The following is a 15,141-nucleotide window of genomic DNA, read 5'->3' as shown; positions in this document are numbered from 1 at the left end:
TAATGAAGGACAAGAACCAACTGACCAATGGCAAACCTAAGTAAGAGTGAAGGTACAAAAGGAGGGGGCCCTCCAGGCTTCTATATTGCTTTGGTTTTTTCATATTACTTTATTTTTAATAGGGTAGTCAATTCTAAGAGAAGAATGGGATCCGAGAGATCTTCCATGGATTGGTCATAGACATAGGCAGTCCAACTCACTCATTTCAAAGGAAGAAACAAGCTCTGAGAGAGGAATTTACTTGGCTAAGGTACAGCTTAGTGACAAGAACCTGGATTACAATTTAGGTCTCCTGACTCCCAGGCCAGGCCTCTTTCCACCACATCATCTCTTGCCCTTGACAAAGGGAAAAGGGGTCCACTTTCCTGACATTTTGTGTGATGGGAGGGTGTGAAGGCTTCTTCCCTTCCAGGCCTCTGGATCCCTCCCTGGACCCCCTGCAAAGCCTGGTTGGTTTCCAGGCCTCCCTTGTTGGGGAGTTTGGCAGGGTCCCAGCAGACCTGGTATGGGTTTGTATGTTTGCACGCCTGTGTGTGTGTGTGTGTGTGTGTGTGTGTGTGTGTGTGTGTGTGTGTGTGTGTGTGTGTGTGTTCTCTCTTTTCCTGAAAACAGTAGATGTGGTATGAATGGCCTAGTCTAGAAGGGGATGGAACAGTGGGGTAAAACTCAGGAGATGCTCAATAAAAATAAAATTCGGGGGGGGGGGGAATGGAAGGTAGGAAAAGAAGGGACCCTCTGTACAGCTAATTCTCTCCTTAGTCATTCTTGTCCCAGGAAATAGGCAAAAAGTCTAAGGTCCAAGGAGCTTCCTATATGAACTGGCTTTATGTTTAGAAATAATACCAAATATAATATGAGGGTCTTTCTTCCCCAAATATTCTCCTTTATGTATTATGTAGTGACTGAAATTTTATCATCAGAGAATAATTCCTGAGTCTTTAGGGTCTATGGCCCCCTAACTAAAGATGCCCTCCTGAAATGACCACCCCTCTTTAAAAAGAAGGTGAATTAAACCATTATTTTTTTAACACCTTAGGAAGGGCTCATTTATCAGTCTTCCTGGGGGGCTAATTTGGGAGAATGATCTGAGTGAGAATGGGCACCTCTGCTTTGGGCACTGCAGTGAGGAGGCTGAGCAATCTCAGGGCCCAAGTAGCGGCGTGAGGGGGAGGAGAAGGAGGAAGGCATCATAGATGTACTAACTTTGTCCTTTCCCTCTGGGTATACCCTCCTCCTGAGAGCCAAACTAGGCTGGGGCCTCACCAGCCTAGTAAAATATCTGAGCTTTAAGGACGCTAAGGAGAAAGCTTATAATTTGTCCCCCCTGCACATGGGGTTTCCTCCCCACACCCAAACACTCAGATATATATATTAGAGGGTGAGTACCCAGTTCTCAGGCAGGGAGTCAGTTTTCCTTTTTGGGAAATAGGGTGGAGAATACAGATGGGAGGTGTTCTCTGCCTAGAATCTCTGACCATCAGCAATGTCACTCTAGACAAGTATCCGGCCTGAGTCTGCCAGAGGCAACAAAGGATGACTGGGAAGAGGAAAGGAGGATCTTTAAAACTCCTAGTTTACTCACTAACCCTTTACAGAGGTGAAATGAAATGTATAGGAATATGCACACATTTGCTAAGATCCACGTGGGGACTCATCTTCAGGTATGCCAATCAGTAGCTATCTCAAACACATCTTATGCCCTCCCTGTGGGGTAAGCTAGGTGGTGCAGTACCAAGCCTAGAATCAGGAAGACCTCAGTTCAAATTTGACCTCACATTACTTACTGACTGTGTGACCCCAAGCAAGTCACCACTCTGTTTGCCTTACTTTCTTCATCTGTAAAATGGGCTGGAGAAGGAAATGGCAAACTGTTCCAGTATCTTTGCCAAGAAAATCCCAGATTGGGGTCATGAAGAGTCAGAAATGACAGAAAAATGACTAAACAACAACAAAGGGTCTACACGTTTCCTCCCTGCTCTGTAAAACAGGACATCTGGCTAACGTGTTCTAACACCATCCCCTTCTCCTACCAGTCTACAAGCAGAATACCCCTAGTCAACCACACTTGAACTACATTTCCTTTCCCTACACTGCCCTTTTTTGAATTTCAGAACTTCATCCGGGGTCTTTTAGACTTTATCCTTCTTGGTGGTCTCATCTTTTCAGCCCATTCTCTTAGATCTCTGACTTAGAGTTAGAAGGGACCAGAGAACCCATCTAGCCTGGATTCCTTGTTTTTCACAGAGGAGGAAACTGAGACCCAGAGGAGTTAAATGGCTTACCCCAAAATAGCATAGATAAAGAACGACAGTCAGGATTCAAACCCAAATCCTCAGGACTCCGCATGTGGGTGCCTCCACACCACCCCAAATAGGTTTCTCGAGTCTCAATATAAACACCAGAAGACATAGGGTCCATTTCCTAGAGATGCTGCTTTGTGTGTGTGACTTGGGATTAGTCGTTTAACTTCCCTGGCCCTCAGTGATCTCACCTTTAACCCAAGGAGGCCGGATAAGATCCAAGGAAGTCAAATCATCGAATTTAAAAGAAACTATTTTGATAGTCATATTTCAATGCAAGTGAAATTTTCTCCATTTGATTTTTATATTTAACATAAAAAGAATTATATTTATATTTAATAACACGATTGCTAGAAGGGTCCATAGGTTGCCACAGAGCATGCCAAAGGAGTCTAGATATACAGAGAGGGGAAGGATTATTGTCCCAAAGAGTCCCAAAGATCCCCTCTGAGCTCCCAATCTAATTCTCCATATCCCTGGGGTGGCAGAGCTCCCCAACATACAAAAATATTATTCTGGGTATAAATGCCACTTCTGTTCTTTGCTCAGAATTCTGGTCTAGCACCTCCATTCTGTCTGCCTCTCCTCCCTCTGGCCCCATCCCCCTCCACAATGCCATTTATGGTCCAGGGAGCCCCAGACTCAACATCCTCAGAGTGGAGTGTTCTGGAATCTGTAAGGGTCGTTCCTCCTCCTGGGGATAGCTGCAGTAAACAAAGACTGCAGGGACCAGGGAGAGGAGAAGAAAGACTGAGAAAGGGCCTGGACACCTGCCCAACCCCAAGCCTGCTCTTCACCATTAACTGCCCCACAGAAATGCTCTCTCTAGGTCTGCCAATCCTGAGCAGTCTCATCTCTCCAGGGGTGGCCTGATAATTATACTCTGACCCCAGCTTAGTGAACCAAACGGAGGAATTGGGCTACCTGGTTCTGCCCCATGAAGAATAAGGTACGAACTAGAAAAATGGTCAAAAACTCGGATTAAAACAAAAGTATTAAAAACTGCAATTGTTTGACAATTTGCCAAAGTTTCAGGATTGTAAAGGTAAATCAGAAAGGTAAACCTCTATGGTTTACAAAGAATCTTTATAAATTATTAATCATAACCACTCTGTGAAGGAAGGACAACAGGTGCCCATTTTACAATTTGGGAAACTGAGCCCAGAAATGACTTGCCCAGGGTTATCTGACTAATCAAGGGGAGAGGCAGGATAGCACAGTGGAAAGATTAAACCTGTCAGGGAATGTGAGTTTGAACTGCAGTCTTCCACTTACTACCTGCATGATCTCAGGCAAGTCATTTCTGGCCTCTGTTTCCCAATCTGTAAAATGGAAAGCATTGAATCCAGGGACCTATAAGGTTCTGTGTTACTCTAGATGGATGATCTGAGATGTGTCATTGGTAGGACTCATGCTTAACCCTGCAGCTCATTAATAATAGTGACAGTAATGGTAATCATTTCTACAATACCTTTTTGGGTTTTTTAGGTTTTTGCAGGGCAAATGGGGTTAAGTGGTTTGCCCAAGGCCACACAACTAATTATTAAGTGTCTGAGGCTAGATTTGAACTCAGGTACTCTTGATTCCAGGGCCGGTGCCCTATCCACTGTGCCACCTAGCCACCCCCATTTCTACAATACCTTAAGGTTTGCAAAGCATTTATTTACCTGTGTTAGTTTACTTGATTCTTTTCCTAATATCCCACTGAGGTAATTACTATCATTATCCACTTTTTCCCCCCTTTTGCAGATGAGAAAATTGAGGCAAAGAGAGGGTTTAAGTGACTTGCACATGATCACTCAACTAGTGTTAATTCTTTGAGGGAGGATTTGAACTCGGGTCTTCCTGATACCAGATCTATCACTCTATCTACTCTGCCCCCATCAGACCATTATGACTAAGACCTTGAAGGGCTAGAAGAGAATAAGACTTTGAATAACATCACTATGAGCCAGGCAAGTGCTAAGAATTTTACAAAAATCCTCACACCAATGCTAAGAGAATATTTTACAGATTTACAGGATATTTACAGATTTACAGGATAGGAAAGAAAACTGAGGTAGAGGTAAAATGACTTGCCCAGGGTCACTAAGCTAGTATCTAAGGCTAGATTTGAACTCAGGTCTTCCTGATTCTAGGCTTTGCTTGATCTCCACCATACCATCTACCTACTTGCCCCTTAACCAATCTGAAGCAGGAGAGGTCTAGGGCTGGCAAGGCTGATTTGAAGGATTTCCACTTTTGCGGGGTTTGGGGGCCTGTAGCTCTTTTATATATAATCTAAGACTGTTTCTGACGCTGAACTCTGGGATAGGGATGTGAGTGGAGGTCACTTTCCCCTCCAGAAGGGATGATAGTAAGATGTGACATAAGAGAAAGTGTCTAGGATCAGTGGTTCTGGGTTCGAATTTGAGTTCTGCTGCCTGCTACCTGTTGGACCCTGGGCAAATTACTTGACCTTTGGGCTTCCATACAAATGAGAGCCAAAGGCCCAGCCTTCTTTTGGAAATCTATGATTCTGTTCTTGGGCCCTTGGTAGGGGGCAGGGGAAGCTTACCTGTGTCTTGGCGAAACTGATGCATGGACTGCAGGTCGATAATGTAGGGCACCAGCTGGGCATCCACCTGTCCGAGAACCACACTGCCTCTGGCATCCTCCTTGAGCACATTCTCGATGTGGTGGCACACCGTGGCTGTGTAAGGGCGCCAGCGGCTGTATTCATTCAGCCATTCCCATACCACCACCCTGGCCAGATTTTGGGGTGGGAAGCCCAGGCCATTGATGGAGATCAATGCCCCAGGTCCTGGCCTGGACATGGTGCCCCCACACTGGCAAGTCCCCCAGAGAGGGGGGAATGGCAGGGCTGAGAAAGTCCAGTTGTCGCCTTCTTTCTCCTCTCAAAAGGGGAAGGGGTCGGGAGAGCAAGGGAGGCCTCCCTGCCCACAGCTACCCCACCTTCTGCTGAGGTATCCTGCAGCTGATGATGCCCATGAGTCAGTGAATGGTCCAGTTCAGGCCTCCCCAGGCCTGGAGCCACAGGAGGAGCCAATAGCCAGTTCTCTGAGTCTGGCTTTACTGCCTCCACCTGGAGATACCCCAGGAGGACTCCCGGGTCCTCAGAGTCTGAGAGAAGGCACCAATCGCAATCAAAATACCGGCCAGGGTGGGTGGGACCCCACCCTCCCCTGGGATCCTGGCTTGCCCCCTCCTCCTTCCTCTTCGTCTTTCTACCTCTGAGGCGGCTCCTCTGTCACCTCAGTGGCCTAGGTCTCAGTCTCCCCCTGTCACCAGCCCTGACAGCCCCAGGGCCTGGGAAGCACCAAGGCTAGGTCCCTCCTGGTCCCAGCTCCATCCATCGCCCGAAGCAGCAGCAGAGGCCCCGGCCCTGCCTCTGTCTGCCTGGGGGGAAGCCGATCACCGGCTTGTGGGGCCACCCCCCCAACAGCCAAGTCTCAGGCCTGGCTCCCAGCTCATGCTGCGGGGGGGTCCCCGCCCCCCTCCCCTGAGGAGGGGTGGGTCGGAAGCCTCCTGCTCCGGCTGGCCTGGATCCAGAAGCTGCAGAATGACCCCTCTGTGGGGGGGGGGGGGTCCGGCCCCACCCAGGGGCCTCTCTGGATAAGGATGCTCTTGAGGTCGAAGAGGGCGGTGCCTTGGCCTCCCCCAACCTGGACCAGCCCCTGCCCGACAGCCCAGGACAACAGCGGATTCCTCAGTCCACTAGCAATCGCGACCTGGGGGTGGGGGGGAGACAAGAAAGGGAAAGAGGGGGCTCTTTAACCACGCCTCTCTCCGGACCCTCTTCCCCGAGAGACAGCAGCGGAGAACAATGGGGAGCCCCGGGGGAGGGGGCGCTTCAAGGGGTCCAGTCCAACAGCTGGGGGAGGGGGGAAATCACTGGAGACTGGAGCTCCAGGTCCAGAGCTTGGGCACAATGGGGTCCCATCCTTCCTCCCCACTCCAGCCCGGGGGTCTCCGGGCCCCACCACACTAGGAGGGGCAGCAGATCACCTTAGGGAGAATCCACTGCGGCCGGGGGGGGGTCACGGGGGGGCAAGGGGCTGTCTCTGAAGGCAGACGTAGCAGGCTGGCTTGGTGGGGGGCACCCTCCACCCTCCGCTCCCTTCCCCAGCGAGGGTGGGTGACATCCCCATCCCTCCCCAGTTCTTCCGCGCTGGGCCAAGGAATGGCATGGGCATGGGCATGGGCGCGGGGATGGGGTGAAGTCTTCTCTGGGCAGCCCCTCCTTCCCCTTCCCCGCCCGCTGCCCCCTCCTTACCGCCCGGTCGCCTGGGCTCTGGTCCTCTCCGCTCTTGCCCGCGGCGGCCCTCCGCTCTCCTCTCCCTCTCCCTGTCTGTCTGTCTGTCTCCTCTTTCCTCTCCCTCCTCCACCTCCTCGGCTCCAGCTCTCCCTCTCTGTTCCTTCTCTTCCTCTAGCGATCGCCGAGGCACTTGGCCCCCGGGCTTGGAGGCCGTACCCCGGCGTCCCTGGCCTCCCGGGGCTCGGGTGTCGGGGGGCCGAGGGAGGGGTCTTCCCTGTGCCAAAGCCGGCCCAAGCTCCCTTCTCCCAGGACCGCCAGACGCCCGGATCCCCGGGCTGGAAGGCAACGGCGGCGGCTCTGGCCAGGGGAGAGGAGGAGGAGGAGGAGGAAGGGGAGGGGGCCAGAGGAGGAGGAGAAAGGGGAGGAGATAGCGCACCCCCACTCGCTGTCCTGGAGAGCCCCGGCTCCTCAGGCCAGGCCTCCACCCCCCCCTCCCCCAAGCCCCCACCCCCCAAACTGTTCTTCAGAGTCAACACACAGACAGAGTCCATGAGGGTAGACTGGGTTCGAGGGGTGGGGGATGGGGCAGGGCAGGGACCAGCTCCAGCCCCCCTAGGGACTTGGAGCCTGGTAAGCAAGGCCACAATCGCATTTCCCCATCCTCTGTGGCTTGGAAGGGTGGATGCGTCTTCTTTTTTCCTCCAGGGGAACTGAGGACAGTGGGAAAGGGAGGGTCTTCCCACTCTCCTCCCTTTCCAGCGTCCAGCTGTTAGGGGAAAGGAAGCCGGGGGGGCTAGCTCCTGGCCAGAGGAATGTGTTCGGCTTGTCTGTTGTGTAGGATGGGGGCTGCCAAGGCATCCCCCCAACCCAGGGCCATTCTGCAAAGAACTGTCCCTTCCCCTGCTTGCCTGGCCCTGGCTGGGAGCCCCAGCAAAGCAAGAGCCGAGAGGAAAATAACACAGAGCAGCTGGGAAGATGACAGGACCACCTTAGGCCTTGTGTTTATACTAGGGAGGAGGAGGGATCCAGCTGGTCGGCCAATCTGGGGGGGTCAGTGGACCTCCCAGTGTGCTCCCGGAGCATTGCAAAACTCTGAACGCTCCCTTTCCTCCACCCCACAAGGACTCATAACACCAAGACTTCAGAGGAAGGGGGCTTGGGTTGGTTTCGGACAGCAATTTCAGGAACAAAGAAGGGGGGGGCACTATCAATCCCACCCCATTTACCCAACTAATCCTTCCTAGTCAGGAAACAGTTTTCACCCACTGGAATGTGCTGGAGAATGCTTTTCACAGCCAGTCAGAAATCCCAAATCCTCCTAGGAGCAGCTACGTGTTACAGTAGATAGAGGGCAGCTAGGTGGTTTGTTGGCTAGAGCCCTGGCCTTGGAATCAGGAGAACAGGAGTGTGAACCCTTGCCTCAGGCACTTGACTCCTACTAGCTGGGTGACCTTGGGCAAGTCACTTCATCCTGATTGCCTCACATCCAGGGCCATCTGCAGTCATCCTGATTCATACCTGACCACTGGATCCAAATGGCTCCAGAGGAGAAAATGAGGCTGGTGACTTAGTATAGCACTTACTCAAATCCAATTCACATGCTTTTGTGATGGCATCACCTCCCTGATATCATGGTCTTCTTGGAAAACGAAGGACAAACATTATAATTACAATAGATAAATCACTGGTTCAAATGGAGCCTTAGGCACATATTAGCTGGGTGACCTTGGGCTAGTCATTTTAAATTGTTTGCCTCAGATTCCTCAACTATAAAATGGGGATAATAGCAGTATTTGCTTTGAAGGGTTCTTGTAAAGCATGTACCCCAGACCTGCCACACAGTAGGTGAGATATCTATCCATATATCTCACCTACCATGTGCCAGACTTGTGACTAAGTGATATATATATCTATAGGTAGATATGGAGATTATAGGGAGGTAGATGAATGTAATGGACCAAATATAGTTATATCTATTAGATATATTTTATACATATTTGTGTGTATGCACACACACTCATTAGAAAGATAGGTATAGCTAGATGGGTATAAATATGTATGTGATACATCTGAGTGATCTTAAGCAAGTCATTCATTCAATTTAACAAGCATTTATCTATATTCCTTTCTTTCTTTCTTTCTTTTTCTTTCTTTCTTTCTTTCTTTCTTTCTTTCTTTCTTTCTTTCTTTCTTTCTTCCTTCCTTCCTTCCTTCCTTCCTTCCTTCCTTCCTTTCTTCTTTCTTTCTTTCTTTCTTTCTTTCTTTCTTTCTTCCTTCCTTCTTTCTTTCCTTCCTTTCTTTCTTTCTTTCTTTCTTTCTTTCTTCCTTCCTTCCTTTCTTTCTTTTCTTTCTTTCTTTCTTTCTTTTTCTTTCTTTCTTTCTTTCTTTCTTTCTTTCTTTCTTTCTTTCTTTCTTTCTTTCTTTCTTTCTTTTTTCTTTCTTTCTTTTAGGTTTTTGCAAGGCAATGGGGTTAAGTGGCTTCCCCAAGGCCACACAGCTAGGTAATTATGAAGTGTCTGAGGCCAAATTTGAACTCAGGTCCTCCTGACTCTAGGGCTGGTGCTCTCTCCGCTGTGCCCCCTAGCCACACCCATTTATTTATTTTCTGATGAGGATGATAATGATGTTTGTTCTTCATTCTGAAAAAAAAAAGACCATAATAAAAGGAGATGATGTTGAATTGGATTTTAGAGAGCTGTTAAGACAACAGTCTCACTTTATCCTCTGGAGCCATCTAGGTCCAGTGTCGAGGCATGAATCAGGACGACTGGGGGCAATCAGGGTTAAGTGACTTGCCCAAGGTACACAACTAGTCAAATTTGAACTCAGGTCCTCCTGACTCCAGGGCTGGTGTTCTATCCACTGTGCCATCTATCAGATACTCACTGACCCTGAAAACAAAAAAGACTGAAATGAGCCAGTCTGACCTCAAAGAAATTACATTCTTCTTGGGATAGGGGGGATACAGGATAGGCAAATAGAGCATTTATTCTTTTTGTTTTTGTTTTTGCAAGGCAATGGATTGCCTTTTTCCCAAGGTAACCCAGCTGAGTAAGTATTAGATGTCTGAGATCAGATTTTGAGCTCAGGTCCTCCTGTCTCCAGAGCTGGTGCTCTATCCACTGTGCCACCTAGCTGCCCAAGATTTATTCTTCACCATGTGCTAAGCATGGTGATAAATACAGAAAACAGTCCCTGACTTCTAGCTGCTTACATTCTAATAAAGGAAGACAACAAATAAAAACATTCTTGAAGTGGTGGAAACCAGTGCCATAGAATGTGAGGAGATGACCAGGAAGCAGGGAGGGTGAAGTTTCCTGGCAATATAAAAACTCAGTCAGTACTACTTAATCCATGAGTGGAGTCCAAGGTTGTGGTGGGAGGGAGATGAGAATGATGGTGAGACTAGGGAGACAGGGCAGAGATGGTCTCACAAAACTAGCAACTGGAGATCCAGAAAGAACTCCTTTATGAGGTTCTTCAGTTGAGATGCCACCCATGGGATTCCAAAAGGCAAAAGGGGTGAGAAAGGAGATATTCCAGGCAAGAGGGAAGAGTGTGAGCAAGGATACCCTAGGAGGTAATAGCAGGAATGTCAGTTTGGGGCTTCAACCAACTCATCTGTTAAAATAAGAGAGTGGAAGTTTTCAATTCTTTCCAAACACACAATCCGCTAAAGTTTTGAGATCTATTTGCTATCTATTGTTTTGTTTTTTTAAAATAGGACACCTGATCTACCTCCTCATTTTAGAACTGAGAGTGAAGCCCTGAGAGGTAAAAGGTTATAAAACAGCAGATCAGGAATTCCAACCGACATCCATAGCACCATTCAATAACCCAGTAAATTGTAAGCTCATTGAGGGCAAGGGCTATTTTTCATTTTTTGTTTCTGCATCCCTGGTGGTTAACTTTTTTTTTTTTACCATATTCACATTTCTTTTTTTTTTGTTATATGACACTCCCCTCTACCTATGCCAATTTGTACCAGCTCTGTGGTTTGAGTTGGTTGGGGCACTAAGAGATGAAGTCATATGCTATGAGTTCCATAGTTGATAGGTGTTAGGGATGGAATTTCCACCTCCAGACCTTCCTGCCACACAGGCTGCTCTCTCTCCCCACTCTGCCATGATGCTTCTCTGACTTGGACTCAGCAGACATTTAATCAATGATCATTGCACTGAGCTGTGGGTATCCCATAGGTCTACCTCCTTTTCTATCTTTCTTAGTCTGAAAGTTTCCAGGGAAGAAATGATCTGAGTAACTTGCAATTAAGTGTTTCACAAAACCTCTCTCTCCCCATTCTGCTCAGACCTCAGATGGATTACCCAATGTGCAAAACCCTATCCTAGGCACCTTGGGGGTAGGTAACTGAAGACACAGTAGAAGACAAAGAAGGGATTGGGTTATAGGAGGTCTCAGGGCCTTTACATTGTTAAATCCTCTGAAGCAAAGGCCTGAGAGCCTGGGAACATAACTCTGTGGCTTCTGAGGCTTCAGTAGGAATGTATTATTCCAATTTGGTTCTCCGTTCAAACCTAGGGTCTTTAAATCTCCCTTCTTCCTTCCCCTGCCTGGTAGCATAGAGCCCTGGTCACCCTGGCCACTCCCTTGGCAAGGGCCTGGTGACTGAGAAAAATGACCTCAAAATTATAGGAACTTTAAGGAGGTTATTTCCCATGTGACTGGGAGAAAGGATAGAGAGCCAATAAATCTGCTTCTGATTTTCCTGGGAAGTCAGTGGAAGTTACCTGACTCTGGCGGAGGCTAAGCCAAGGGGAGATGGGGCGGTGCTGCCTTAGACCACAGCTTCTGTCCCTGTATGCCCCCGAGCCCCAAGGGGACTGAGAAAACCAAGGAGCCCAAAGGAACTTGGAATTTAAGGGTATCAGGGGCCTTAGCATATAGAATATCAGAATTGAGAGGAAACTTAGAATTTGAATGTCAGAGGCTGAGAGGGACCTTAGAACCGAAATTGTTGGAGAGAGGGGAGAGATCTTAGAAGAGGGGCTGATGGAACTGGGAGGGATCTTAGAACAGTGGATTTCAGGGCTGGGAGGGCCATTAGCATAGGGAATGTTAAGACTGGGAGAGGCCTTAGAATGAGGAATGTTACTAAAGGAAGGGCCTTAAGGACAAAGAATGTTAGAGCTGGAAGGGGCCTTAGAACAAGGAATTTCAGAACTAGGAAGGGCCCTTAGAACAGGGCGTATCAGGACTGGGAGGGGTCTTAGAACGGGATGTCAGGACTGGGAAGGACCTTAGAACAGGGCATGTCAGGACTGGGAGGGACCTTAGAACAGGGGATGTCAGGACTGGGAGAGGTCTTAGAATGGGGCATATCAGGACTGGGAGGGACCTTAGAACAGGGCATGTCAGGACTGGGAGGTACCTTAGAACAGGGGATGTCAGGACTGGGAGGGGTCTTAGAACAGGGGATTGAAAGGACTGGGAGGGGTCTTAGAAATCATCTCATCTAGCATGAATTTTATAGAGAAGTCGACTATGCAGGCTTAATTGAAATGCCCAGATTCACATGGATAGTTATAAAAATAATAGAAACTTACCTAGCATGCTGATTTACCAAATATTTTGCATGTATTATCTCACCTGCTGCTCATAAGTATGACTCATAAGAATGCAACATGAACCCCATTTTACAAAAGAAAACTGATATTGAGAGGTGAGGTCACTCACTGAAGAAGGCAGAATTTAAACTCAGGTCTCTCCTGACTTCATATCTAACATTTTTCCCCAATTACTCTGCCAACCTGCCTCTCAGTTTATGCCTTTGTTTAACTTGGACCCTTTCTGAAAGGTTCAACTCAAATCTTATCTATCAGTCAGAGGCAGCATTTGAACCCAAGTCTCTCTTGATTCCAAGACCAGGGTTCTTTCTGCTATAGTATAGTTGTTGTAAAGGGCTTTCCTGGATATTTTCCTGAAGGGCAAGGGTTGTTTCACTTGTCTTTCTGTCCCTTAGTACTTAGCACAGGGCCAGTAAGTCAATCAATCAATTCATAAGCATTTGTTAAGCTCCTAAGCACACAATAGGAGCTTAATAGATACTTACTGATTGACAGGGGCCCAGGATACAGTCAACATCACTAGAAGTAGGAATCAGTTTTCACTCTGTCACCACCAAGAAATGAGTAAATCTCTCTCCCTTTAAAATTTGGAAACCTAATTAATATTTGAAACTTTTTCTTTAGTGCTGGTTGAATAGGGCGCCCTCCTGTGTTTTTATATTGTAATATCACTTTAGTTCTTGCAAAGGGCAACACACTCAGAGCTTCTGTATCAATACTACTCCCAGTGGCACTGTTTTCCTTTCTGTTGGTATCTAGGGCTGCCTGTAAAGCTCTGATGGGAAGAAGGGAATGGTGGGGAGGGACTGGGGTAGTCATTCACTGACCAGCTCTCGAGTGAGTGAGGGAGACTCTGGTTGAGTAAAAAGGCCAGCTCTTTCCTCCCTAGAATTGGAATAGATAGGTCATTTAGTCCAATCCTTTAATCTTAGAAATGGATTAGAGGTAGAGAATTACTTGTTCAATCATTTCCTTCATGTCCAACTCTTGGTTGTTGCAAGAGGGAAAGGGTTATAAAATAGCAGATCAGAAATTCCAACCAACCAAATTCCAACCCCCCAACAGGGGTTTTCTTGTCAGAGATACTGGGTTGGTTTGTTCTTTTCTTCTCTGTCTCATTTCACAAATGAGGAAACTGAGACAAATAGGGTTAAATCACTTGCGCAGGGTCAGACAACTGCTAAGGGTCTGAAGTCGTATTTGAACTCTGAAAGTTGAGTCTTCCTGACTCCGGGTCTGAGGGCTCTGTCCACTGCAGTGCCACCTAGCTGTCCTTAGTAACTCCTGGTGATGAAATTTCCCCTAAACAATCATTCAAACAAGAATTTGCTTATTGATTTCTATCTTGGAAAAGCCTTCCGCCTGAGACCCCACTCTTCTGATTGGTGACTCCATTGCCCTAAACCACTATTTCTGAAAGGCTCCAATCATAAGTTAGGTGCCAAGGAGACACTCTGATCAGACTTCTCCTTGCCAGCCATCCTTGCTTCCTATCAGGTATCCTACTCTCAACCCTTTTCCACCTTCTCATTTTATGTTGATTCCCTTATTAAAATGTAGGTTCTTCTAAGGAGTGGGAACTGTCTTGTTTTCATTTAGACCCTAGCACTTAGCATTGCCTTAATAAGTCTGAGTTTCTTGCTCTCTCTCTCTCTCTCTCTCTCTCTCTCTCTCTCTCTCTCTAGGAGTATGGCTATCTCTCTCTTCCAGCTGTCGTCCTGTCTTTCTCTGTCTTTCTGCTCTCTGTCTCTTTGTTTCTCTTTCTGACTCCATCAATCTCTCTGTTTCTATTTGTCTCCTTTTTCTCCTCTTCCTTTCTCTCCTCCTTTCTCCTCTACTCTTCTGTTCTTTTCCTTTCCTTTCCTTCTTCTCTCCTCCACCATCCACTAGTCATTCAGTGAAGCAGAATTTATTATTTGTGTGCAGACGCTGTACTCAATATTGGGGATACAAACAAAGCCATTCTGTCCTCAAGGAGCTCCCAGTCAAATGGGCTGTATGAGAAGAAGATGGATTAGAAAGGAAGGAAAATGGCACCTGGTGCAGTTCAGGCTGGTGGGAAGGAGATGACCCGAGGGTGATGAAGAGGGAACTTCCAGAGATGGCCAAATGTCTCCAGGCTTGTGCAGGAATTGGAAATAGGACTTAGGAACTGACTAGAGGAGATAACTCAGAGTGGCAAAGAGAGGGGACCAGATAAATTGATGATGACAGGAACAGATCCAGGGAAATCGGAAGGAGGAACAGGCAAACAGGTGAGGAAAAGGGTTGTTTAGTTGTTTTTTTCAGTGTGAATTCTTTGTGAGAATTCTTCTCTTGGAATCTTCTGCTTTCCAAATGACTGGGAAGGAGAGGAGGGGGTGAGGGAGCTGGGGAGTGAGCAGAGAGAAAAAAGATGATGGTGTGTATGGGAGGAGGAAAAGATTTTTCAAAGTTCTTTTTTGATCCTCAATATGAATTGTTTTCAGTATAAGGAGTACTGGGGAAGTTGGACTAGAGAGGAGGAAATTGTGTGCCCTCCTTCTCTGGGATTTCCCTGCTTTCACCCTTCCAAGGAAAATACAATTTCTCAGCTGGGAACTGGAAAATCAAAAGGAGCCAAAGGCATGCTACCCTCTGGTGGTCATTCTTTATTTTACTATGTTTGCTTACTATGAGTCATAGAACTTGGGAACTGGGAGGGACCTCAGAACAGGGAATGTCAGAGTGGGGTGGGGTCTTAGAACAGGGAAATGTCCCATCTGGATGAGGGATCTTAAAACAGGGAAGGTCAGATCTGGGAAGAGCCTTATAACAGGGGATGTCAGAACTGGAGGGACCTTATAACAGGGGATGTCAGAACTGGAGGGACCTTATAACAAGAGATGTCAGAACTGAAGGGACCTTATAACAGGAGATGTCAGAGCTGGAGGGGCCTTAGACTAGGGGATGTCACGGCTGGGTGGGGCCTTAGAGCAGGGTGATGTCAGGACTGAAAAGGACCTCAGATCATTTAGTT

At 47.6% G+C, this 15,141-nt stretch overlaps 1 protein-coding gene across 2 annotated transcripts in view; it reads right to left on the bottom strand.

Moving 5' to 3' along the window:
* Nucleotides 1-6,898, bottom strand: part of DTX1 (deltex E3 ubiquitin ligase 1) — a 61,966-nt gene extending 55,068 nt beyond the window's left edge. For both annotated transcript variants that reach the window (XM_074205798.1, XM_074205799.1), the window contains exons 1-2: nucleotides 6,577-6,898; nucleotides 4,858-6,031 (exon numbers count right to left, since the gene is read on the bottom strand). In XM_074205798.1, the coding sequence (XP_074061899.1) occupies nucleotides 4,858-5,116 (259 nt within the window). In that variant the 5' untranslated portion in view covers nucleotides 5,117-6,031; nucleotides 6,577-6,898. The remainder of the gene's footprint in view (nucleotides 1-4,857; nucleotides 6,032-6,576) is intronic.
* Nucleotides 6,899-15,141: the final 8,243 nt, after the last annotated feature.

The sequence above is a fragment of the Macrotis lagotis genome, chromosome X, assembly GCF_037893015.1.
Source record: "Macrotis lagotis isolate mMagLag1 chromosome X, bilby.v1.9.chrom.fasta, whole genome shotgun sequence".
In the NCBI taxonomy this organism is placed as follows: Eukaryota; Metazoa; Chordata; class Mammalia; order Peramelemorphia; family Peramelidae; genus Macrotis; species Macrotis lagotis.
Note: the sequence above shows the minus strand (reverse complement) of the source record. Positions and strands in the feature narration are given on the sequence as shown.